At 36.3% G+C, this 26,364-nt stretch overlaps 1 protein-coding gene across 1 annotated transcript in view; it reads right to left on the minus strand.

Annotated features, from left to right (window-relative positions):
* Positions 1–1,022: 1,022 nt before the first annotated feature.
* The window catches only part of LOC134368919 (kinesin-like protein KIF27), a 44,490-nt gene continuing 19,148 nt past the window's right edge, over positions 1,023–26,364 (minus strand). Inside the window, exons 5-10 of the mRNA XM_063085151.1 lie at positions 18,486–18,692; positions 13,216–13,370; positions 12,639–12,739; positions 10,639–10,794; positions 4,879–5,027; positions 1,023–1,445 (exon numbers count right to left, since the gene is read on the minus strand). Coding sequence (XP_062941221.1) covers positions 1,203–1,445; positions 4,879–5,027; positions 10,639–10,794; positions 12,639–12,739; positions 13,216–13,370; positions 18,486–18,692 — 1,011 coding nt within the window. The 3' untranslated portion in view covers positions 1,023–1,202. The remainder of the gene's footprint in view (positions 1,446–4,878; positions 5,028–10,638; positions 10,795–12,638; positions 12,740–13,215; positions 13,371–18,485; positions 18,693–26,364) is intronic.

Genomic DNA, 26,364 nt, shown 5'->3' on the forward strand with positions numbered 1-26,364 from the left:
GAGTTTCTGTTTGGGGTGATGAAAAAGTTTTGGAAATAGTGGTAATAATTGTACAACATTATCAATGTAATTTACACTACTGAATTGTACATTTAAAAATAGTTAAAATGGTAAATTTAATGTTAAATTTTATGTTACAAGTTTACTACAACTTGTAAAAATTAATAATGTACTATACCAAAATCCATTGAATTGTACATTTTAAATGGATGGATTATATGGCATGTGAATAATATCTTAATAAAGCTGCTAAATAAATAAAACAAAAGAATGAGTAACTTGGCTTAAATGCTCTTTACGTTCTCTTCTGTCATTAAATTCTGAGACTTCTTTTTAAAGTTTGAAAACAGTTTATATCCAGTATTAAAAATTTAGGAACTCTAAGGGATGCTGATAATGGGGGAGGCCTTGCAAGTGTGGGGAAGGGGTTATATGAGAAATCTCTACAGTTTCCTCTCAATTTTGCTGTGAACCTAAAACTGCTCCAAAAAAGTAAAGTCTTAAATTTAAAAAATTCGGGAAATCTCCAATTACGTTCCAAGTTTTGGGTTCAGCTAAACATTTCAAGAGCACAAAGCCTGGCACATGGTTCTAGGTAAGTATTAGTTATCATGATCATTATCCTCTTTTTCAAAAAAGCCCTGTAAGACAAGTATGAGTAAGGCCATTTTAGATAAGAATAAACAGACTCACAGAGGACGAGTGATTTTCTCAATAAACCTCTCAGCCTGGAACTGAGTGAGCTGGGATCTGAAGTCATACTAGCCTGTCTCCACAGCCCAGGCTGACACCACTAGTTTGTTCCCAGCCCGATCTATCCTATAGAATTGCAGGCATACAAATCTGATCACGCTTCTGCTCACTATGAATGAAATTTTACCATTTTACCTGGTACCTTTTTCCACACAGATACATGGACAATACACCTCGAAGCAGTGCGAAAATGAGAAATCCTGTTCAAATGATAGACATTCAGAAATTCAGCTTTATAACTTTATGTTTTTGACAGCCTCTAGTAAAGTTAAGATCGGACTAAGGGAAATTTTATCGCTGTACCTTCTTTTGTGAAGTCAAAGCCTTCAAGACAATACTCAGAATTCAATAAATAGGTTTTCTTATGTAGATGAACAACGCTTTAAAGTAAATAAGGGACAGCAGTGAAGGGCAGGTCAGGGACAGATACTTCACAAGCCAAGTGAATGTTAACATTTCGTATTATACTTAGCAGGGATGTATGATAATATTACTTCGATTTTTTGCTGATCCTGCTTAATTTCTGTATCCAGTTGTTTACTTTTTTCGTTTTCTTCCTGATGTCTTTTTTGCGGCTGTACCTTTTGATACTTCAGGTGATCTACGTTCTGCCCTAGTTCATTAGCACGGTTCTCATTTTGGATAGACAGTGATGCCAATTTCTTACTATCCTGTTGATTCTTCTGTAGGACCTGAGAGCATATAGAATATTTTAGAATGAAAAACTGCATCTGCATCTCTCACATTCCTCAACTAAACTTAATCTTTTCATTCAGTGATAAAGGCAGGCATTTTCCCTAGATTTTCATTTATTTTTGATAGGCTCACAAACAATTGCTTACTCTTCTACATGTCTAATTTTGCAATTGAGGAAACCATAATAATTTTCATCAGGTATGTAAACATATAAAGAATGATGAGACTTTCTGATGCTGACAAACTAACAGAACAAAATAGACCTCTGCTTTTTTATTAGTATTTTAATTTTAAAAATATTATATGTACATGAGAACAATTAAAACAGTACAAAACTAAATTTATATTTAAAAAGACTCTTTCTTATCCCAAACCCTAAATCTACCTGTCCTGCTCCCTGACACAAAATTGCCAATTTCTTAAATATTCCTCCAGAGATAGTTTATGCATATGCATGCAAATAGCTTCATATATATACAATATAGACTACTCTCCACTTCCCTTTTTTCTACTTAGAAGTCTTTTCATATAGATTTGTTCTTTCTATGTGACTGCACAGTATTCCAGTGTCTCTTGTTTTTATATACAGCTGTAGCCTAAATCACTAATCCCCGAGTTAAGATGATCAGAACTGACACCGCTTTCTCTGAGTGACCAGCCATTATGATTACTATTTTAACATTTATCTTAAGTAAAGCTTCTCCTCATCTAACTAAAATTATCTATCGATATAGCATTAAAAGTTTGCTAACATTTTCAGTGTTTATACTACTCAACACAAGCAGGTTTTGTCTGATTAAACTAAGAATTCAGAGACATTGCAGCTTAGAGCAGTGTTACTCAAACTATGGTCTGTGGACCATTACTAGACTGTTGCTGTCAGCCTACACCAACAAGCAGCCTACAGTAGCTGATTCAGTTGACATCGTTTTTGTACAGGACTTTTTTTTGTTTGTTTGTTTTTGTCTTTTTGTGACCGGCCGCACCGCACTCAGCCAGTGAGCACACCGGCCATCCTTATATAGGATCTGAACCCGCGGCAGGAGCACTACTGTGCTCCCAGCGCCGCACTCTCCCGAGTGCGCCACGGGTTCGGCCCATCCATACCTGGATTTGGATACTGGCTTTGCCACTTACCATTGATAATAACAGCAAAAATTATACTACTAGTATTTTTAGTGCCTTTTTAATATAACATTGAAAATATCAACGTACATCCTGATAATCTTACTTAAAAGTGATACACAGTTGCCACTGTCTTTTGCATTTGTTCCATAGATGCTCAAAAGTGCACCTTTGTTAGCATTAAACTATTAATGCAGCACACAGCTCTCTACATATATCTAAAGACATTTAAAGAAAACCAGATTTTAGATTTTTAGAATTTAAAAAATTTTTAGTTTTAAAAATTGAAATAACTACATTGTACCAATAAAAATACTAGTATGTCAGTATTTTTTAAGAGGCATGATATGTTTGAGTACTGACACTGGTACTGTCATCACCATTATGTGACTCTGAACGAGTTATTTTACCTTCCTAACCCTTAGTTTCCCCATTTGTAAAACAGATAAAAATACCCACTTCATTCAAGGATTAAATAATGATTAAATACATATATAACATCTGGTATGTCTATGGCACTATGTGGACACTCAGTAAATGGGAACTGTGTCTTCCTCATCATCCAGCACTATCCTCATCCCCATCAGCAGTGTATGGATATGTCAAAGGCACAGAAATTTCTAAAATTACGTGTCTTCTTTCAGTCCTCTACTGTATCAGATGTTTCTTTTGAGGTTAAGTTCTGTACCTTTGTTTTCCGTTCCTTATCAGTACCATCAGCAGGAAAGGATATACAGCAGGAAATATGGAAAACGAAAAGGCATGAAAGTTCACAAACCCTACTAATAATCTTTAATCTTTTACTCCCTACCATTTTAGCTGTGTGATATATAGAAAATAAAATCTTTTCTAAATCTATAAAGAAGGCTTAAATTAGAAATGTACAGGATAAATAGATATATTTATAGAAATAGAAAAACAATAATTCTGGTTACTACTTATTAATGTTGAGTATAAGAATTGCAGTCACAACTAAAGCTAGGATATAAACCTATGAAATTATAAATAAAATTTCATAAAAACACAAAAGAAAAAATTTCCTTGTTTTATTCTACTAATGTCTTGTTAAAATGAGTACTTTGTTAGACATCGTAGGCCTGATTTAAAGGGTCAAGAAGTGAAGAGGAATTGATCCCAAGACTCTCAGAGGTGAATTCCTAAGTGGAAATAAATATTCTGAAGGAAAATGGAAAGTGTGACATAATACAACCACCATGTCCTCCTTTAAGCAGTTCAAACACTCAAGTCATATTATTTTAACTTGGTGTTGCCTTGAGAGGCTACTTAGGTAGCGACTTTTAGTGGAGATATCCAGATGTTTGAGGTGGCATTAGACACCCTAGGGAGAGGGACTTTTTGGACCTCTGCCTCCCCACTTAGAACAGGACCTGATACACCAGAGATATGTAGTAAACATTTATCTTGTTGGAAGAAAATAGCCATAGCACAGTTTCAAAAATAATAATAATAATAATAATAATAATACTCTAAATCAACTACAATTCATCTCTACCTACAATGGAAACAATATGAATATTGTTTCTACAATATGAAAGCAATAGATTATGAGATGAAAAGAACCAGAGAAGACATTGTAGAAGGTTCATCATGATCAGGCTAACACAGCAAAGCACCAGGAAATGGCTTCGTTACACAAATTCTCTCTGTAGTATTTCACATGGAATAGAATTTTTAGCTACTTCTCTGAAGTTATAGCTAAATCCAATCATTAGGAAATCACTCAAAGTTATTTACGTTTCTTCAGAGTTCAGAAAACTGTCTGAAATAGTTCCCATTTGTTTAGTGTCTACAAAGTGCCATGTTCATACCAGATGTTTCATATATATTATTTAACTGTTATTTAACTCTTTGTCCTTCAGAAAAGGACACTATTTCTGTGGTTATCTTTATTTTTTACCACGTGGCTTTTGATACTAAGATTAAAATAATGTACTTCTTGAATGGAGAAAAATTCTACCCAGGCTGGCTGGTTAGTTCAGTGGATTAGAGTACAGCCTTATAACCCCCAAGGTCATGGTTTTGGATTTTTATACTGGCCAGCTACCAAAAACAGAAAAAGAAAAAGTAAAATTCTAGCTAGATTGTAAAATATAGAAAGCGACCAGCACACTGGAAAAGTTGCCGTCAGTTTCTATTCATGGTAAAAACTGATTCCCACTTCTTTCCTAACTCAGGAGGAGAATCAGGAAGAGTTAAATAACTTTTCTCAATTACATTTTAAAAGTTTCCTGGACTCCCAGCTTTGCAGCATCCATCTTTTTACGGAACTTTCTGTAATTTTACCTTCACAGCAAGATCAGAAAGATCTTTGTTTTCCAGTTCCTGTAGCTGCTTTTGTGTTTCAGTTAGTTCCACTTTCGCCTGTTCTGCTTCATGCTCTGGTTTTGTTACTTTCAGAGAATACTGTTTGCTTACGGACTTGGCATCGTTACCTTCACCGTAAAAATAATAGTAATAAGAATTATAAATTAAGTAAATAAAAAACATTAAAACATGTAAAACATAAAAATGCTCTACTCTAAAAATCCAGCTGGGCGGTGTTACTATTTAAGACAAAGCGTTAAAGACCCAACCGTCCCCACCTATCCCCATCAAACACAGCTTGCCACCAAGGCTCTTGATGATTAGTTCCTTAATGATTGTTCCCATCTGATGCCATTAATCTTCTCATTGGTTCATCTTTTGTGTTTTAGTGTGACACTTCTGATCCTCTGAATGTGCAGTTGAGCTTTGCTGGCATCAACCTCCAGTTAAGAAATTTATTTGGAGCAACTCTGTCCTCTTACTTAGTCCACTTTGGTTTCCTGCCTCCCATAATTTGTCTCCTTGAATTCTTTTCTTTTCAATTAGTATAAAAATTTTTGAATATATACAAAGAATAATAAAATGAACCCCCATCACCCAGATTCTAGAGTTATCAAGATTTTGTCACAGTTATTTCAACAGTTCTTGTTTTACTTTACTTAAATATTGCAAAGCAATCCCAGATGTCATGTCATCTCACCGACACATACTTCAATAAGCATACATACAAAATATGGACATAACCAAAATGTCATTATCACACTTAACGATATTAATACCCACCAGTCCATATTCAGACTTCTCCAATTGTCTCAAAATGTCTTTTACAATTGGTTTATTTTAATCAGGATCCAAACAAGGTCCACGATACATCTGATTGCTACATCTCTTAAGAACTGAGCCCCTCCCTTTTCATTACATTGAACTCATTAAAGATTACTTCTTTTAAAATGATTTTCTTATCAATGTTTAGAACATAGAGAAAAACAGAATATAGATATATCTATATCTTCTCATTCTAAGCCCAGCTACTTAGACCCTAAAAGCTTGGTTTTGATTTGCTCTGAATAGGCAACTGTCTCTGAACTAGACTGGCAAACTCGTGGCAGTAGGAAATAGGAGTCTAGAGCTGACAGGATGAATAATTGCCAGGGACAGTTTATGACACTGTTATAGTTTGTTATAATGCTATACAGAAAATGTTGTAATTTTTAAAATAAAAATTAGTTACTGAACTAAATGCATTGCAGATGTCTTCTGGCTCTAAAACTCTATAATTACTTGACTAAGTTTAAAATACGACTACTATATTTTAAAGACTCCTGGATTATTTATCAATTGCTCAGCACACCAATATTTTATGAGGCACTAAAAAAAAAAAATAACAGTGCCAATTACAGGGTGATAAAATGCTAAGCTGCCATTATTTGAAAGATGCATCCAAATTTCAGGTATATTAAAATGTGAAAAAAAATGTGTATTGGAAATGATGAAATACAGTACTGTCCTGTTATTACTGTTGGCTGGAGGAGCTGCTATTTGGGAGGTCTTTAATGAGAGGACTTTGAAAAGTAAGCACACACTGACCCTTCTGCTAGTCACCATCTCTTAGGCTCTTTAGGAAAGCTCCAAGCTGCCCTTGGTTCTAATGAATAAGAGGACCTTCTCTGTGAAAGCTCAGGTATCCTCTATTTTAAATCAACCAGGATGGATATACTATGCTACAAAAGCACACTTGTTTAGTGAGACCTGTGGAAAGAGAAGCTCTTGGAAAGAGAATCATTCATTCCAGGGGTAAATATCCTCAACTTACACAGGCAGTACCCTGAAATCTTGGGGACAGAAAAGCCATTTAAATCCTTAGATCAACTCCTAGATACTCCTAAGAGGGGTCGACTGGCATTTGACGCTGCCTGTGACAAAGGAGCACGGTGAAACTCAATTAAACATCCGGGTTAACTGGAGCTGGGATGATGCACAGAACATCACTAGGAACAAGGAAGGAAAAAGCTTTGGGAAAGGAGCTAAGAAGAGGTTGAGGAGGAGGACCAACAGCCAGAAACTAAGCTTGCAGCAAAGAGGAGAGAAGTGGGAAGGCAGCTTTCTTTTTGCTGCCAGCGGTTTGAGACACACCATGATTTATGTAGTTTGAGTGTGATTATAGCCTTGGGCTTGAAGAAAAGGAAGGTAGTATTTCCCTCAGTTCCCCTACATGAGACCAGAGAGTTGTTTTTCACTGGAGTTGGGGAAAAGAAATGCTCTATTCCTTCAAATCTTCACTGAATTTCAAAGCAGTCAGGGCTGATACTTTCAGTATAGTGGGGGGAGTGGGAGAACCAAAAAAGCCTGAGGTAAGGGAGGCCTAATCTAGCTGAGGATGAGGAGAGGATGGTGTATATACCCTCAATGTGGCAGAATTTAAGACATAAGAGAACGTGAAAAGCTTGGCTCACCTAAGAGAACTGCTCCCGAGAATAAATCCTGATATCTTTAGAGAAATAAAAATCATCTACATCTAAAATATAAAGTGGATTATTTTCCATGCAGCAGAAAACCTCCCTTAGTCTTCATTTTTGGTCCTCTTTGCTAAGAGCTATTCATAAGGTCATAATACTGCAGTTCAGAAGAAAGGCACAGAGCTAAGTAATTGAGAAAATGCCTCCTCTTCAAACAGATGCAGTAAATAGAAGCTATAGAACGGTTTAGGAACTGTGTAACAAGGGAGATTAACAAACTATCTGCAGTGTTAGTGGAAGGATGGGCAGAGAGCTCCAAATGTATCACTATCACAGAGCTGAGAGAGTACATAGAGGGAAGACACAAGCTGGATTGTCCACAAAATCAAATTACTGAAGTCAATGCAAAACAAGAGAAAGTCTCACAGAATGCAGAGTTAAAGGGAAAATAAATCAAGATAAGAAAAGAGAAAAAGAGAGACCTAGATGGCTGGTCCAGGAGATACAATCTATGCATACTAGGAATATCTGAAACAGAGGACAGAGCAAGTGGAGCTGAAACAGTAATGAAGGAGCTAACTGAAGAAAATTTTCCAAAGTTGAACACACTAGATCTACAAACGGAAAAAGTGCACAGGGTACCTTTAAAATTCAGTGAAAAGAAAGCAATACCTCGACATATTCAGGTGATATTTTAAAATTTCAAGGATAAAGAAAAAAATTCTACAGGTATCCAGGCAGAGAGAGCAAGTTACCTATAAAGGGGCAAAAGTCGGGCTGACTTCAGATTTTTCTCTTGCAACTCTAAATGCCAAAAGACAATGGAACAATATCTACAGAGTTTTTAAGGGAAAATAATTTTGAGCCAAGAATTATGTACCCTGCCAAGTTATCATTTCTGTACAAGGGAAACTGGACGACATTCTCAAATATGCAGATTAAGAGAGTATGTCAACCAAGAACCTTCCCTGAAAAGTTTGCTGAATAATTTACTGCAGCAAACAGAGAACACGAACTCAAGTAACTCAAGAGTAGGGAGGCAGTTGTATGGAAGATTTAATGTTGTTTTTCAGTTAGCCTGGAATTGCAAGCTTGCCATGAGACACATACTGTCCAGATCCCAGGAAACCTAAGAAGCTATACAGGTTCCACCCTGAAGCCCATCAAAATCCAGCAGGACCCTAAGATAACATCAAGGATGGGAACAGAAACCAGATGGATCCTTGGTGAGACCTTGTGTCCGGCTCCTGCTCAGAGCCCTCACAGCTCACACCCCCTCCCTCCTTTTCACTTCCCACATTCCATTCCCTCAACCCCCTCTTTACAAACCCTCAGTAAGTCTGAGTTTTTGAGATGGTTTTAGTCTGGCCGTTCTCCTTCATGTTTACTGGAGAGATGGATTTACCCAACTTCTCTCCTCAGGTCACTGGTGTTCCAGAGTAAAAGCTGACTTCCCATTCCACGAAAATAAATAAATAAATAAATACAATAAGATACAGAGTGTAAAATTAATGTTAAAATGAATTCCAAAAAATGAAGACTAATAATTTAAACTAAATAACTATTAAAATGAGTTAGAAAAATATCTCAAGACATATTCCTAGATGCCTACTATAATATTTCTTGATAAATGGCCAGGGGACTTGCAATCAAGATGGTGGAATGAATAGATGGTCCCCAGCATCACCTTCTCCTACAATCAACCTATTTATAACTATTAAAAAGCAATGACTGCCAAGCTGGGGCTGCTAGAGCTCAGGGGAAGAGGAGAAAAGACCAACGGAGTTCATGAAGGCAGGAAAAGCCACGATGAGAGAAAGAAAGGACCACTGTGATCGTTCGAGGCCCAACCATTTCAAGGTTGGCCCTGGTGAACACATAGAGCAAAAGCTGGCAAAAGCCACAGCTGTGCACTTTGTGTGAAGGTGCTTGGAGGTGGCAGGGGAGAAGAGGGCCTCTGTGGCCCCCAGGCCAGCAAGAACACTAACAGGGTTCCCGTGGACCCACAAAGGAGTGACAGGCCACAGACAACTGAAAAAAGGAGCCACTCAGAGGCCAGTTAGTTATTGCAAGGGACCGGCGCATGGCCCGTCCCATCAGAAGTGTTTGGAGTGTGGGTGGCGGGGGAGACGAGCCACTGGGGAAACATTGGGACACAGCATGGACAGCTGATTTGCCCTCCAATCAGCACAGGACTAGTCAGTGGAGACTGGTCAGGAATACAGAACTGCAGGGCCTGCTGTGTGCTAAAAAGACTCAGAGCCAGACCAGAGTTTCCACACAACCCTGGTGAACCAAACCACACAAAACCCAGAAGTGCTTACAAGGTCAACCATTAAAAGCTGAACTGCACAAAAAGCCTTCTCCAGAGAATCAGCAGCAAAGCAGCAATTTAGCTCAATTACAGGGCTCAAGTGCTGCTCCCCACAGGAAGTTCCCCCATTTTAGAAGTAAACAAAGGGCAACAAATTAGTTCCAGTGCAGAGTTTAAGTGGTTGGAAAAGCGAATAGTCCAACACAAAAGTGAAAGAAGAAAAAAAAAACCCCACAGATCAGAGACAAAGTTCTGATATTAACCAGTAAAGTTCTAACAACCCCAAAGAACACCTGTAAAACCTAGGACTGGAAGGCCCCCAGGCTCCTAAGCTGGGGTGATGGGGGGCCGAGGGCCTCAGCCAGGCACCCCCAACATCTGCATCCAGCCCAGCTATGACAACCAAGCTGTGACCAGAAGCACCCCAGGCTGCCGGGGTGGTGGAGGGCTGAGGTCCTCAGCCATGCCCCACCCCTCCTGACATCCACATCCAGCCCAGCCATCACCGAGCCATCATCAGAAACCCCCTGAGCTCCCCTGCCAGAATGAGGGGGGTGCCACAGGTCTCAGCCATCCCCCCCTTCTTCGACCCTCTCCCTCTCCGTTTTTCCCTCTTCCCCTTCCCCCGACAGCTCCACAACAGCATCTTAGAACATATGATACTAATAATAATGATAATAATAATAATAAAGTTAAAATAAAATGAATCATGGACTTGAGAAAAAAAAGGCCAAAAAAACCCATTAAGGCAACAGAGTTTCAGTTACAACCCAGAGTTCACACTGTATGAAATCTCAACATAATAAAGTTCTTTTGATAACTAAGCTTCACATAATAGCTCTAAACCATACCTTGTTATACCAGATTCAAGCTACCATAGCTTCAAAAACTAAAGTAAATGTCACTACATCAGAAGCAATTTTAGAAGCTTTTTGTTCTCATACAAGCTGATTTACGGGATACTATTACCTGTTTTCATTAATTCTTTGATCAAATCTTCCTTCATCTTGATGTTAATTGTAAGTTCTCTCATTTTTTGTTTAGCTTCAGTAAGTATGTGTTCTGAATTCTTTAATTTTTGCAAATTCATCTCTTGACTTCCCTGGAGCCATTCCATTTTTAAATCTTTAAAATAAAAGAAAATCAAGAAATAAAACTATCTGCTTCAATAGAAGTAGAGTTAAAAAAGAAAAACAGACACAAAAGAAATTTAAAGGTAACAGAGGGAGAGATAGAAAAGAAGGGAAGACAAGAAAAAAACATAGCAATTGAGATTTTAGCTTTCTAGCTTACCGTAAGACTTTCCATTTCTAAAAATTAAAAAAAAAAATATATATATATATATATATATATGCTTTACTCGTATTCCATAGTTTTGGACAGTTTTACATTCCCTTTAACCTGAGTCATTTGAGATAGGTGTAAAATCTCATGCTGGGTAGAGGGATGACTTTTTTTTCCCTATTAACTTTTAATTTTATAGTAATCAGAGAATGTAGCCTACTATGCTACTCAGAGTGTGGTCCAGGACCGTTTGCTTCTGTCCTGCACCAGAATGTAAATCAAATATGTCACTAAAGCACACTACTTTAGTTCCACTGGTGTTTGTTTTCACAGCAAGACTCTCTCAATGAAGGCACCAGTGTACTCATTTACATTCTGGCACAATTTTCTTCCCTGGTTGCAGACCAGTCACAAAAGGCTCAAGAATGGCTACTTGAGTAGCACTCATCTTTACTATTTCCACATTTTGAGATTTAATTTTACTTATAGTCAAGTTTTGGTAAATATTACATGCATAGGCTCTTTAAAAGATGCTCTCTATTTTCATGTGCAGCACTTATCATGTTATTTATGTTCTAATCTACCTTGCCTTTTGTGGGTTGACCACTCACTGGCCAAGAGAGATGAGTTAAAATATCCTACTATACTATAGTTTTTGCAATATAAATGTTTTTGATGTTGTTACTTGCTGCATAAAATTTTCATCAACTGTGTACTAAAACATTACAAGCACCCAGTAGACTACAGATGGTCCCCAACTTAACAATGGTTCTACTTAATAATGAACTTTACAGTGTTGCAAAAGTGATACACATTCAGTAGAAACAATACTTGAAGTTTTGATCTTTTCCCAGGCTATCAATATACGGTATAATGCTCTCTCTCCATGCTGGGCAGCAGCAGCAAGCCACACCTCCCAACAGGTCACACTGTCGTAAGTGTTCTGAACACATTTTCAAAATAGGCCAGGATAGGCGAGTCTACGCTATTATGCTCAGTAGGTTTGGGTATATTAAATGCTTTTTTTTTTTTTTTTGTCTTTTTTCATGACCGGCACTCAGCCAGTGAGTGCACTGGCCAGTCCTATATAGGATCCAAACCCACGGTGGGAGCTTCGCCGCGCTGCCAGCGCCGCACTCTCCCGAGTGCGCCACGGGCTCGGCCCTTAAATGCATTTTTGATAATGTTATTTCCAACTTGATATTTTCAACTTACATGTTTTTCGGGAGGTCACCTCATTCTAAGTCAAGGAGCATCTGTAATTGGGCTCTAATGCCAACTACATCACTAACATTAGGCATGAGCACCAGTGAAGCAGTGAGTAAGCACCTAGCACATTACTTATGATGTATTTTAAAGTAAGCAAGAGTACAAAGCATATAAACCCTGGTTTTATATGAATTTTTTATATGAAAGCATATTGAAATCCCTCTTCTGAGAGCATCAGCCTATCTCTGTAGCCAAAATTGATTAGTAGAAATTTTTTATTTATTTAATTTTTATTAAGGAGTAAAGAGAGTGAAAAATTAGAAGCAGAACAGACAACATAAACTTTTACCACCTAGAAAAGCATTCCTACCAATGTCTGGTCTTTGAGAAATCTAGATGTTTCTTAAACTATTGATTGAAGAAAAAGAAGTTTCCTATAACCATTAGACCCAAATTATTTGAGAATGTTTATGTACCTTCATTCCTCAGCCTTGACTTTTGTGTTTCATCCTGAGTATCATTCAATCTGACCGAAGAATGAACAGAGTCTGGCTTTTTCCGTGAGTAACTTCCATATCTTAAAAAAAACAAGATCAGGATCAAGGGTAACTTGCTTGTTAGCGTTTTCTAATCTGCCCTCAACTTAGTTTCTCCGAAAAGTGACAATGATATAAAAAACGATTATATAAAATAAACAGAATTTTACTAATTATCCTCAAAATAAAAGAATGCCCCTCAAGTTGGATCCAGTGGAAACTTCATCGTTTGCTGCCACTGTGGCAGCAGAATCAGGAAATCCAAAAAATTCCCTCTGAAAATTAAAATCTAACAACTATAAAGCCTCTGAAAGCAAAATCATTTTTCCATTGTAAGACTGATGACTTTGCATTCAAATACTATTTTCATAACACATCAGTTAACAGTACATTTAGCAAAAACTACTTACTCTTAACATTGAATGGAAAAGATACACTTTAATGAAGAAAACCTATATTTTCTGTATTTACTGCATCATATAATTATGTTTATGAAACCAGTCTATATTTAACGTACCTAATTACAGACTTCTCTCGGCCTTCTGATTCCTCATCTTCACTGTCATCAGAAAACTGGTGGTGAAGGATTTGATCTTGCTCTTGCATCTGGCCCCGCGTTCGAAAGCCAGCGACTTTTGCATCCGGAGAGCACGCAGGAGGACTCGTGTACACCTTGCAAGTGATTCCCCACCCAACAACAAAAAAAGTGACTTTTAAAAAGTCTATTTTTATCCTATTCCTTAAAATGTTTTAAAGACATTATTAGACAGGTACTCTTAAAATAGTCAATCACTAAAAATATGTGCCTGTTCCCCCCCAAAAAAGTCAAAATTAGTTTCACAATGTGCCTCACGGACACATACTTCTTTCAGAATCTACACAGCTCTTTCTCTTACAGAAAGCTCTTCTATCTTCATTTATAGCTTCATGGAAAATAGTATTCAAAAAGGAAACCAGAGAGGCATGGAAAACATCCCAGCTCAGGCACTCCCCAGCAAACGTGCCCACTCTCCAGTCTTCCCACTTCAGAACACCTGGATAATTGTGGTGTTGCTGCTAAAGGTCTTCATCCCCCTCCAATCCAAATCCCATCACCAGAAGAAATCCAGAGCCACTGCCACCCCCTTCTGCCAGGACAAAATATTCCCACTTTGGATACAATTCCTGGGTATGGGATATGAGGGAGGGAATTCTGTACAGAAGAACTAACTCAAGAAGTATTTACCTAACAAGTACAATGTACCCAGCATGGCCATTTATCCCCATAAGTGACAGGCATCAAGATTTCACTTTTCAGGGTTTGGGAATTATTTCAGGAGCAAATAAAACCTTTTGGTTCAGCCAAACTTTGTTCTCTGGGATTGTAAATTTGCTTTTAAGTTTTCTTTTGACAAAGAAAATCCAAATGGTGCAGCTTAATAATGAACACCAAATAAGGTTGGCCGGAATGAGTAATATTAAGCAAGTTAAACGTTTAACAGTCATTCTACCCTTCCAGACTCGTAAAGCCTTCTGTGATCCTACTGAGGTGTGATCCTCAGTTGCTTCTATATTCCACAGCTCACTACTTAGAGATATTTTAGCATTTTCAACCATACTCCAAACAGTATTGATCACAAAATAAACACTGAAATAAGCTGATTCAGCTGAAGAGTATCTGTCTAAACGCCAATATATATTTTTTTAATTCTAACCACTTTTCCCTAGAATTACATAGCCCAAGGCTGGAAAGAACTTATCTGGTTCAACCAGTCATCTCATGTTTGACCTTCCTCTGTAATACTGCAAATTACCACCTGGCCTCTGCTTAAACACATTCACTGCAACAGCCTTCGAAGCCCTGGGCCTCGCATGCCTTCTTTGGCAGTTCTCACTAATACATCCTCCTTTATATTCCCTTAGTGCTTCCTCTCATTTGTCCTTATTCTAAAAACAAAGTCTAACAATAACGATGTCTTCAAATATCTGAAATCAGTCATCCTCTCCCCTCTGAATCAGACTAAATCTAGAGTTACTTCTGATTTTCCCTAATATCCTTCAGCAACTTGGTTGCTCTCTGAAAATAATCTAATTTGACTTACTGTTGTGCACAGACCTGAATGTAATATTCTAAATCACCACACAATAAGACAGCCTCCTGTCACTAGTGATGCATTTAATTTTGGTTCATCAAATGTGCTACAACTTTGCTTAATGCATTTATCACGACTATGGTTTTCACATATTTAACTCTATTATATTTCACATATTTAACTCTGTAGTTCCAATTGAGAGTTCCACAAAGGTTCAGGATATGTAAGTTGTAATTTTGCTACTGTGAAGTTGGTATGTTCTGAAGGAATGCGTTGTTTAGCAGCCAAAGAACATGGTTAACAGTCCAGCAGACATATCTGACAGAGCTCTCCTGTTCACTCTTCAACATGAGTAACTATGCATGCAAAGAAGTGATTAAAAACCAAAACAAAACAAATTACTTTGTCAGAGAAAAATGGCCTTTGAGAGATAAAATCTTAGTAAAAGTTGAAGAGGCTGTTAATCGGTAAGTATGGAGTTATACACAGCAATCTTATGACTCAACAAAAGTACAATTCATGGGCTGGCCCGTGGCTCACTCAGGAGAGTGCGGTGCTGATAACACCAAGGCCATGGGTTCAGATCCTAAATAGGGATGGCCGGTTCGCTCACTGGCTGAGCATACCCCTGACAACACCAAGCCAAAGGTAAAGATACCCTTACCGGTCATCTTTAAAAAAAAAAAAAAAAAAAAAAATACAATTCATTTACAAAAATGCTAGATGATTTTAAAATATTCCTACTTTATGAATTTGCATATTCTAGAAAGTTTCTAAGATATATCTCAAGAATATTTTGGTTGGTTTCTTGGTTTACAATTACGTCAAGTACAGAAAGTGATATATCTTAGCTACTGCTTTCATTTCTTTTTTGTTTCTTCAATTCTAAAATGCCATCAACTGACCCACCCTTATTTTTATATCATCAAGAAAGAAGAAAAGCTGTCAAACTATGACATGTCATGAATTGTAAAACATATCTTGCCATCAAAGATGATAAAGTATGAAAAAATGTGAGTCTTACAGTTGATTAAACATGACCGGTTTTCATTAGCATTTTGGTGTTATGTTAAAGCTAAGTAGTGACTGGGAGGACCTTTGTAATTTTTTCTTTCCAAAATGCCTGTTTAGTATGCATAACATTGGCTCTTGGCTTCAATCATTATCATATTTACCATGTTAAAAAAGTAGCGTTCTCCGTTATATTTTTTCTTTAAGTTTAAATACAGATTTGATTTTGCATTTTATTAGATGAGTGTTTGGTCTATCTATTGAGACAAACGAGTTTCTCCTTTTTTCCATTATTTTGATAAATTATATTAATACTTTTTATTTATCTGTACACTATTTAGTTGTGTGGACAATTTCTTTAGGGCATCTGCATAAGCTGTATCTTATAATTCCATTCCGGTGTTAAACTTTTCAGATTAAGAGACAACCTGAAAATAAATGTTCAATATTAGCAAAAAGTACACAATGGCATGCCCTTAGGATATTATGCAGCCATTAAAAATCATAATATTATGAAAGAGTATTTAATGAATGTCAAATGTTTGTGATATATTGCTAAGTGAGAAAAGCTAGTAACAAAAGCATGAGGTAACCTCAAAAAGTTCATGGAAAAAATAAGAGTTAAAAGATAACATGAATCCATGAACTTTTTGAAATACCCTTGTATGTGTATAAATATAATAGATAAATAATATACTTTTAAAATAAACAAGATCTTTTCACTCTTTACTTCCAATTCATATAAACAAGGATGTAAGAAATAAAATCAAACTCTTTCTATAATCAATTTAAAAATTAAGCCCTTTCCTCCCTTTTCCTTTCAAAGTTATTTAAGTTAAGGAAATATTTCTCTACTTTTTACTACCTTTTTAAAACAGTAAGACTATTTTTACTTTAAGGAAATATTAGAGCTAGACTCTAGAAATATTACAGCTGGAAAATATCAGCTAGACATCTGCCAAGAAGACAGAAATCAGGAGAAAATGAAATGGTATTTCAGATGTCCTCTTGGGCATAATTTAGCTAGTTTTGGTATTCAACCTGAAACCTTCTCCTCACTCTCAGAAAAGTGGAACAGCAACATGACTTGAATAAGGCCTGCTCTGCTGTGTGTCTTCCCATCAAGCCTGCTGTCCAAGCACACGAGGTGGCAAGAGTTCCTGGACACGCAGTAGGAGTAGCAGAACTCCCCAAACTGCTGATCATACTACCTTTGCATCGTCTTCCTTTTTCCCTGCTTTTGGTGGCCAAAAGGGTTTTTTCAGTGTAGAAGGACAATTTTAAAAACAAAACAAGACTAAGAATTTACTAATTTGAAACAATGCCTGTGGAAGTCTTTATTTTGCTCATGTCTCTTCTCACAGAGCCCACGGAGCTCTATCTCCTCAAAGAGTGTGTGTGTGTGTGTGTGTGTGTGTGTGTGTGTGTGTGTGTAAGAAAGTGACAGAAACAGAGACCAAGAGAGGGAGAATAAATATGCACAACTTTTACAACCAGAAAAAACCTAAATGTTATTTTTAAGAAATAAAAGGACATTTGGTAAACACAATTATTAGGTTGAATTAATAGATATGAAATTTGCATCTTGCAAATATTTTTTCTTCACAAATGTTCTATGAAAATTCATCATATACTCATTCAACCATAAAGAAAATGTCAATAATTCTCCAAAATAAAAGTAAAATTAATAACAACAATGATTTAAAATTTAAAATCTAACCACTCAAAATTGAAAAGCATAAAGGCAAGGATAGCAACTGCCTTATTCACTCTGAGTTGTCGGAGCCTGGGACATAGGAGAGGCACCCCCTGGACATATGCTGATGATAGAGTGTACCAGGCACTGTGCCCAGGCACTGTTGGAGTCAGCATCTCATGTAAGCTCTCCACCCCCCATCCCCCCACCATGTTACCCTCATTCTTACACCTAAGGAATCTGTGATTGCTCAGGTTTAGTCACATGTTCCAGGATACACAACAGCGCTCATATTGACACCCAAGCCTGCCTGATGCAAAGTCCACAACACTGCTCACATACCACTTGTCTCTCATATTTCTCACCCCTGACTGTAACCACCACATAGACCTCACTTAGACACATCATTTCTCTTCATTAAAATTAACAAATAGAAAATAGAATTCATGAATCTGCTAAGTAGAAATCTCTGCTGAGATTCCTTAATAATTATTCAAGAGAAATCTGTGTGTGCATAGGGTTAACCACCCACACATTTATAAATAAATAAAAATTAAAACTAAATTTCATACCTATCTTTATACCATTGCCAACTTGGCAAGACTGAATGATACATGAAAGTCACTTGGAAAATAATAAGACAGGCCAAATAAGTCAAAATAAATACTGTCTAACCTCATCTCAACTTTGCATGTTAAAAGAAAAAATATCATAAAGAAAGCAAACTTAATCATGTCTGAAAATATGATGGCAAGGAATAGCTTCTTCTCCTTGATGAAGTGTAGACATTATCTTCATCCAACTATTCCCTCCAAATATAATCATGCATTCTCTTGTTTATTAATTTTTTATTAAACAGAAGCATACTTAAAAGAAAAGGTATACACAAAAGTCCATGAAACCAAACAGAAAAAAACTTCTGAGGCTGTACAAATACACTGTGACATTATATTATATATAATTTTTTTAAATCTCAAAATAAAAAAAAGATTACTGTTTTGACTTTACCTTCCTGGAATCTTGTCTCGACGGGATATAAATATAATGTCCCAAAAGAGTATCACATGGTACAGTATATGGTCTCTTTTCAGGGATCCTGCTATCTGGCCCATCTCCACAATTTTCCTTAGCTGAAGAAGTCATTGACAGGTTAAGTTTTGCTAGTTCTTCACTCAGCTGATCCAAAAGAAGTTGTTGTTCTATTATTTTTTCATTCTTTGTAGAAGAGAGATGAGAATTTTAAAAATAGAGAACCTCAGTACATGTGCAGATTACAATTAAAAATGAATTTTACATTGACCAAAATCACAATCATCTTAACAGTACAGTCAAACCTCATTTATCCAAAGACTACTCTTCTGGTGTTCACAGTAACTAGGATTGTTCTAAGTGGTGAAAACCTTTTGAATAGTAAGCAGCAACAAACAGCCAAAAAAGTCAAATATTTAAAGATAATGCCCTATCCACTGTGACTAGTTCCTTTGCCAAACTAAAGCACTTTGATTAGCATGTTTATAAAAGCATGAACTTTCTGAGTGAAATTCAAGAAGTAACAAGAGACAAGAAAGTTGAAAAGTAGAGAAAGAATTGCAAATAGCAGATGTTGCAGCAAAGGGAATGGAAAGTAGTAACAGGTGCAGTGAAGTGAAAGCCTTTACTCAGTGAAAAAGGAAACTAAAAGCACTGACAAGATAAACTGACAGTCCTGGAATGAAGGAGAACTTCGAAGTCAAAGGCAGTACAAACTGTCTATCGGGGTGTGTGTGTGTGTGTGTGTGTGTGTGTGTGTGTGTGTGTGTGTGTGTGTGTGTGTGTGTGTGTGTGTGTGTGTGTGTGTGTGTGTGTGTGTGTGTGTGTGTGTGTGTGTGTGTGTGTGTGTGTGTGTGTGTGTGTGTGTGTGTGTGTGTGTGTGTGTGTGTGTGTGTGTGTGTTTTCTAGGTTTTTATGTGTCCTCTAAGGAAAATTTTTGAAGTGTGTATAATCTAGAGAACTCTAACATCAATCTTTGCTTCAGAAGCACAAAATTATGTAAACAAGAAATTGTCATTCATTTTAATACTTTAAATAGGGGGAAAAAAACCCTAAAGTTTCATTGTGTTAATGAGCAAAAAACCCGCAAAAATCATGTAATCAGATAATTAAAATATACAACACCAATGACACGTAATTTGGGAAGTACTAAATGGAGTCCTTACATTGTCTGGAAAAAGGGCAAAAATACCAATTAATATTACAATTTATTAAGTCAATGGTGCATGGTATATACTCTCCAGGATAACCACTAAAAAGAGTAAAAGTACAGCTTCTAAGTTAATGGAGAAAACAATAGAAAAATAAAATCACCCAATTGATCCAAATTTTTTTTAAAAGGTAAGAAAGCAGAGAAAAAGGAACATAGAGTTGGAAGAATAAATTAAAATGCAATGATGGAGTTTAACCAAAATATGATAGTAATTATTTTAAAATCATAAATGAACAATAACCAATCAAAAAGATAAAGATTATAAAAGAAGATTATAAAATTATCTGACCATATGCTGCTTACCGGAAACACAACTAAAATACAGAAAGATTAAAAATAAGATGTAAAAAGGGACACCATGTAAATATTTATCAGATGAAGTCTGGTGTAGCTATTGTAATATCAAAGTAGACTTTATGACAAAAACCATTAGAAGAAATAAAAAGAGGTCAAAAATGATTAAAAGGTCAGTTTACCAGTATGATGTAAGAATGCTCCATTGTATGTACTTAATAACACAGTTTCTCTCTATATATACATAATACAAAAACTATCAGCACTAAAATGGAGAAGACAAATTCACAATCATAGTGGGAGATTTTATCAGTCTCTAAATTACTGATATCAAAAAGACCAAAAAAGGGCCGGACTGTGGCTCACTTTGGAGAGTGTGGTGCTGATAGTACCAAGGCCATGGGTTCAGATCCCTACATAGGGATGGGCGATTAGCTCACTTGGGAGAGCGTGGAGCTGACACAACCAAGTCAAGGGTTAAGATCCCCTTAATGGTCATCTTAAAAAAAAAGAAAAAAAGACCAAAACAGAGCAAGTAAAAATATAAATTTGAATAACAAGATTAATAGTACCCAATGATTGTAGAATACACATTCTTTTCAACCTTTTTAATTCTTTTTGTAACATTTACAAAAACTAGCATTATGCTGAGGCAGAAAGCAAGTTTCAGTACATTCAACAGAATGAAATCATACACAGTATATTATCTGACCACAATGCAATTAAGAAATAAAACCAATTGTTCACACACCCTTCCCAGTATAAAAAAATATGGAATACTACCTGTAGTGGATTGAATTATGTGCCCCCAAAACTCACTGAAGCTTGAGTTGTGTCCCCTGAGTTTTATGTATTAGAAACTTAGCCCCCCCACTGTGACTGTTAAGAGGGTGGAAATCCTATTATGGTAACTGAAATGTAGGATCGTGCAGTTGTGAATGGATTAAAAATGGTGGTCAGGGGCATGGTTCTGAGGACTTTAAAAGAAGAGGAGAGTCTGTCTTTCTCTCTCTGCTCTCTCTGCTTCCCACCATCTTGCAATGTGAGACCACTGGGTCACTGTCACCACCACCAGATGGACTTTGGACTTCCCAGCCTCAGAAACTGTAAGCAATAAATGTCGTTTTTCTTTGTAAATCACCCAGTTTCAGGTATTTTGTTATAAGCAACAGAGATGGAATAATACACTACCTAAACTATATTATGAAGCCAACATAACTAGTTACGATATCTGACAAGAATATTATGAGAAAGGAAAATATAGGCCAATCTCACTCACAAATATAGTTGTGAAAAACCTAAACAACATATTAGCAAACCAAATCTAGGACAATTGTGCAGAAAAGAGTTAGCATAGCACACCTGACTGCTATCCTTTAAAAGACCTACTACAAAGTTGTGAGGTGCCTGAGAACTTGGATTCGGGGAGGATTCCTAAACACCCTAACTGTTAATAGTGACTCACCGTGCTCAAATTATTTGTACAAAGAATGTGGTTTATGCTGAACACCTGCTTTCCTTCTGGTAGTCCGGAATTTTGGCTCAGGCTAGGCAGAGGGTACCTTCATGACCAGCCCTCAATAAAACCCATAGGCACTGAGTCTCTACTGAGTTTCCCTGGTAGATAACATTTCACATGTATTGTCACAAGTGCAGTGCTGGGGGAATTAAGCACATCCTGTGTGATTCCACTGGGAAAGGCCTCTTGGAAGCTTGCACCTGGTTTCCTCTGGACTTTGCTCCATGTCCTTTTTCCCTTTGCTGATCTTGCACTGTATACTTTCAATGTAGTAAATCTTAGCTCTATGTTGAGTCCTCTAAGTCCATCATCCAACCTGATGGTGGTCTTGGGAACCCCAAACACAATAGGACATCAGAGCAATAACAAAAAAAAGGGGGGTTTATCCCAGAAATATGATTGCTTTAAAGCAAAAGAATCAATTCACTACATTAGCTGAAAAAAGGAGAAAAATTATACAATAAAAGAAAAATCATTTGATACAAAAAGTGAATATTCATTCACAATAAAAATTTTCAGCAAAAAATCTTCCTTAGTTTGAAATAGGGTAAATAAAAAATACCTATAGCAAACATACTTTATAGTGAAATGCTGAAAGCTCTTCCTCTATGAAACAAGACAAAAAGATGCTTGCTTATCACCCTTGTATTCAACATTGCATTGGAGATGCCAGTAAATACATAAAGGTAAGGAAAAGAAAGAGAACATTAAAAGATTGTAAAGGATGAAATTAAATGGTCATTATTTGCAGGTGATATAATTATAAGTGAAAATCCAAAAGAATTTGCAGATAAACATTAGAATTAAAAAATTAGGTTACTGGATTTATAAGATCTCGATATACAAAAATCAACACAATTCCATATACTAACAAACAATTAGGAAATTGGGAAAATAAAATTTCAAAAAGATTCCATTCTTAGTCACATAAAACAGTCAAGTATCTAGGAATAAATCTAAGAAAACATATGCAATACTTCTACGCACACACAAAAAGCCATTATTTAGAAAAATCAAAGGAAACGTAAGTAAATGGAGGAATATACCATGTTCATGGACTAAAAAACTCATAATCAAAAGATGTTAATTCTTTCCAAACAGATCTATAGATTTAATGTGATCCCAACCAAAACCACAAGTTTTTCTGAGGCCCTTGACAAGTTGATTCTAAAATTTATGTGGGATGGAGAAAGGGAAGATGTTGATCAAAGGGTACAAAGATTCAGTTAGACTGGAGGAATAAGCGTGCACTGCATGGTGACCACAGTTAATAATAATGTATTGTATATCTCAAAATTGCTAAAAATATATATTTTTAATGTTCTCACCACCAAAAATAAGTTGGTGAGGTGACGGATATGTCAATTAGCTTCACAGAATTTTTCTATAATGTATACATAGACCAAAACATCACACTGTACCCCATAAATATACACAATTATTATTTGTCAATTAAAAAAAAAATAAAACAAAATATCATGCTAAAGTGAAATAAGCCAAACACAAAGGCCACATATTGTATGATCCCACTTACTTGAAATATTTAGAATGGGCAAATCCATAGAGATAGAAAATAAAGTAGTGATTGTCAGGAGCTGGGGGAAGGAGGTAATGGGAAATGATTGCTAATGAGTTTAAGATTCCTTTTTGGGGAGTTAAAAACATTCTAAAATTAAATAGTAGTGATGGTTATACAACTCTGTAAATATACTAAAAACAATTTAATCGTATACTTTAAAAGGTTAAATTCTATAGCATGTGAATTATATCTCAATAAAGTTGTTACAAAAAAATAAACAAAAATTTTCTTAAAAAATAAAATAAAATTCATATGGAATGACGAAAACATTTGAAGAGGGGTAGGGATGGAGAACAGAGCAGAAGGCCTTGCTCTACAGAATGTCTAGACTTTTTATGAATCTACAAAAAATAAGAAATGTAACATTGGCTCAAGAATAGACAAATAAACCAATAGGATACAACAGAAGGCCCAGAAATAGACAACAAATTCATGTACAAATGGACCTGATTTATGATAAAGACAGCATTCAGAACAGTGGTTAAAGAACAGTCTCCAGCAAATGATGCTGGAACAACTGGATATCTATATGGGAAAAAAAATGTAATTTGAACTTTACCCTTACCCCCAAAATCAACTCCTATAAGACTACAGAGTTAAATGTGAAAAGCAGAACAATAAGGCTCCTGGAAGATAATAAAGTATCTTCAAAGGGAAGGATTGGGAAAAGGAAAAACCTGTTAAATAGGTAACAAGCATCATTAACCATGAAGAAAAAGATTGCTGAATTTGATTACAACAAGAAGTCTTTTCATCAAAAGGCACCATTGAGAAGGAGCCAAGGGCCACAGCCCCCTCCATCCAGAAGCAGGCAAGAGAACACGCCAAAAACACCACTTCTGAATGGGTGGCAACCACAGCCATGGCTGCGGAAAAAGCGGTCTGATGCCAGAGCAGCATGCAGGCAGTCTACCAGACACTGGACTACATGACACAAGGAGAGTCCGCAGGGACTAGAAAAAGAAGATGTCGTCTCTCTCCTCAAAGTCCACTCCAGAGTAACAGAACAAGCAATTGCTGTACCAGGTGACCAGATATCAATGTAGAGATACTAGAAATACAAAAATACAAGAAAATATGACACCACCAAAGGAAGAAAGCAATTCTCCAACACCGGACCCTGCAGAGGAGGAAACCCTTAAAATAACTGAGAAGGAATTCCAAGCAACAATCATAAGGAGACTCTCTGGGACAAAAGGAGACTCAGTCAGACAACACAATGAAATGAGGGGAAAAAAAAAAAAAAAATCCAGGATATGAAGGAGGAAATTTACAAAGAGATTACTACCTTAAAAAAGAAGGTAGCAGAACTCATGGAAGCAAAAGATTCACAAAATGAAATATAAAACACAAACAACAGCTGAAGCAGCAAGCTAGTACAACCAGACAAAAGGATTTCTGATCTTGAAGATAGTCTTTTTGAAATAACCCAGGCAAACAAAAAAGAAGGAAAAAAGCATTTTTAAAAATGAAGAAAATTTGGGCCGACCCTGTGGCTCACTCGGGAGAGTGCAGCGCTGGGAGCGCCAAGGCCGCGGGTTCGGATCCTATATAGGGATGGCCGGTGCGCTCACTGGCTGAGCGTGGTGCGGACAACACCAAGCCAAGGGTTACGATCCCCTTACCGGTCACAAAAAGAAGAAAATTTAAGAGAGCTAGCAGGCAACCTTACGCTCACAAACATTTGAATCATGGGTGTTCCAGAAGGGGAGGAGAAAGGAAAAGGCATGGAAAACCTATGCAACCAAATAATAACGTAAAACTTCTCAGGTATAGGGAGAGACATGGACCTTCAGATCCAGGAGTCTCAAAGATCCCCAAACAAGATTCAACCAAAAAACGTCCTCTCCAAGACACATTAGAGTCAAACTGGCAAACTCAAAGACAAAGAGAGAATCTTAAAAGAAGCAAGGGAAAAGCATCTAGTCACCTATTAGGGAGCTCCTATCAGACTAACAGCAGCCTTCTCAACAGAAACTCTATAGGCCAGAAGGAAATGGGAGGATATATTCAAAATACTAAAAGAAAAAAACTTGCACCCAGGAATACTATACCCAGCAAGGCTATCCTTCAGAAATGAGGAAGAAATAGTGTATTTTCCAGACAAACAAAAGCTGCAGAAGTTCACCACCACATGACCAGCCCTACAAGAAATCCTCAAAGAAGTCCTGCATCTGGAAACTGAAAAGTGGTAATCACTACCATGAATACACAAGAAAGAACAAAACCCACTGGTAGAACAAAAATGCAAATGAGAAAGGGAAAGAAACTAAATCTTACCAACACAAAAAGCTATAGTGACAATGTAATAATGCCCCTATTTATTTCTGATTTTAGTAATTTCGATCTTCTCTCTTTTTTCTTGGTCAGTCTAGATAAAGGTTTGCAAATTCGGTTGGTCTTTTTAAAAAATCAACTTTTGGTTTTTTTAAATTTTCTCCATTGCTTTTTAACTCCCTATTTCATATATTTCTGTTGTAATCTCTGTTATTTTCTACTTATATTTGCTTTTGGTTTAATTTGTTCTACTTTTTCTATTTTCTTAAAGTAGAAGTTCACATTACTGATTTGGGATTTTTCTTATTTTTAATATTAGGTGTTCACAAGTATAAATTTTCTTTTAAGCACTGCATGAACCCTGCATCCTATAAATTTTGATATGTGGCACTTTGATCTTTATCTCAAAGTACTCTCTAATTTCTCTGTGATTTTTCTTTTTACCCATTGTTTATTTAAGAGCGTTGTTTAATTTCCACACATTTGTGAGTTTCCTGAATTTCCTTCTGTTACTGTGGTCAGAGAACATATTTTCTATGATCTTATTATTTTAAAAAAGAAAAGAAAAGAAAAATTTAAACAAACAAACAAAAAATTCATGGAAAGATTTCCATTATCTTTCAGTTCTATTTTTCCACAAACTGATTGAAGTGTCTTTCAGTTTATATTCTGTTTTATTGATTTTTTTTAATGCAATTAATGTTGCTAAACTTAGATATTTAGTTTCCGTCCTTGATTTCGTTTTATTAAGTGGACTTGTTGATTTGCTTAAAAATTAATTTGCCTTTGAAAAGTTTATTCATTTTCCTCTTGAAATTAATTTGATATTTGCATACTTCTGGAAGACTTTAGAGACCTATTTCAAATAGTGATAGAGATTTTAAAATGAAATATGTAAACCTTAATAAGTTTTACATCTCTTTAAATTTTACATGAAAATTTAAAGCCCGACTTTCTATAGTAGTTTATTCTTCAT

Source organism: Cynocephalus volans, chromosome Y (genome assembly GCF_027409185.1).
Source record: "Cynocephalus volans isolate mCynVol1 chromosome Y, mCynVol1.pri, whole genome shotgun sequence".
In the NCBI taxonomy this organism is placed as follows: Eukaryota; Metazoa; Chordata; class Mammalia; order Dermoptera; family Cynocephalidae; genus Cynocephalus; species Cynocephalus volans.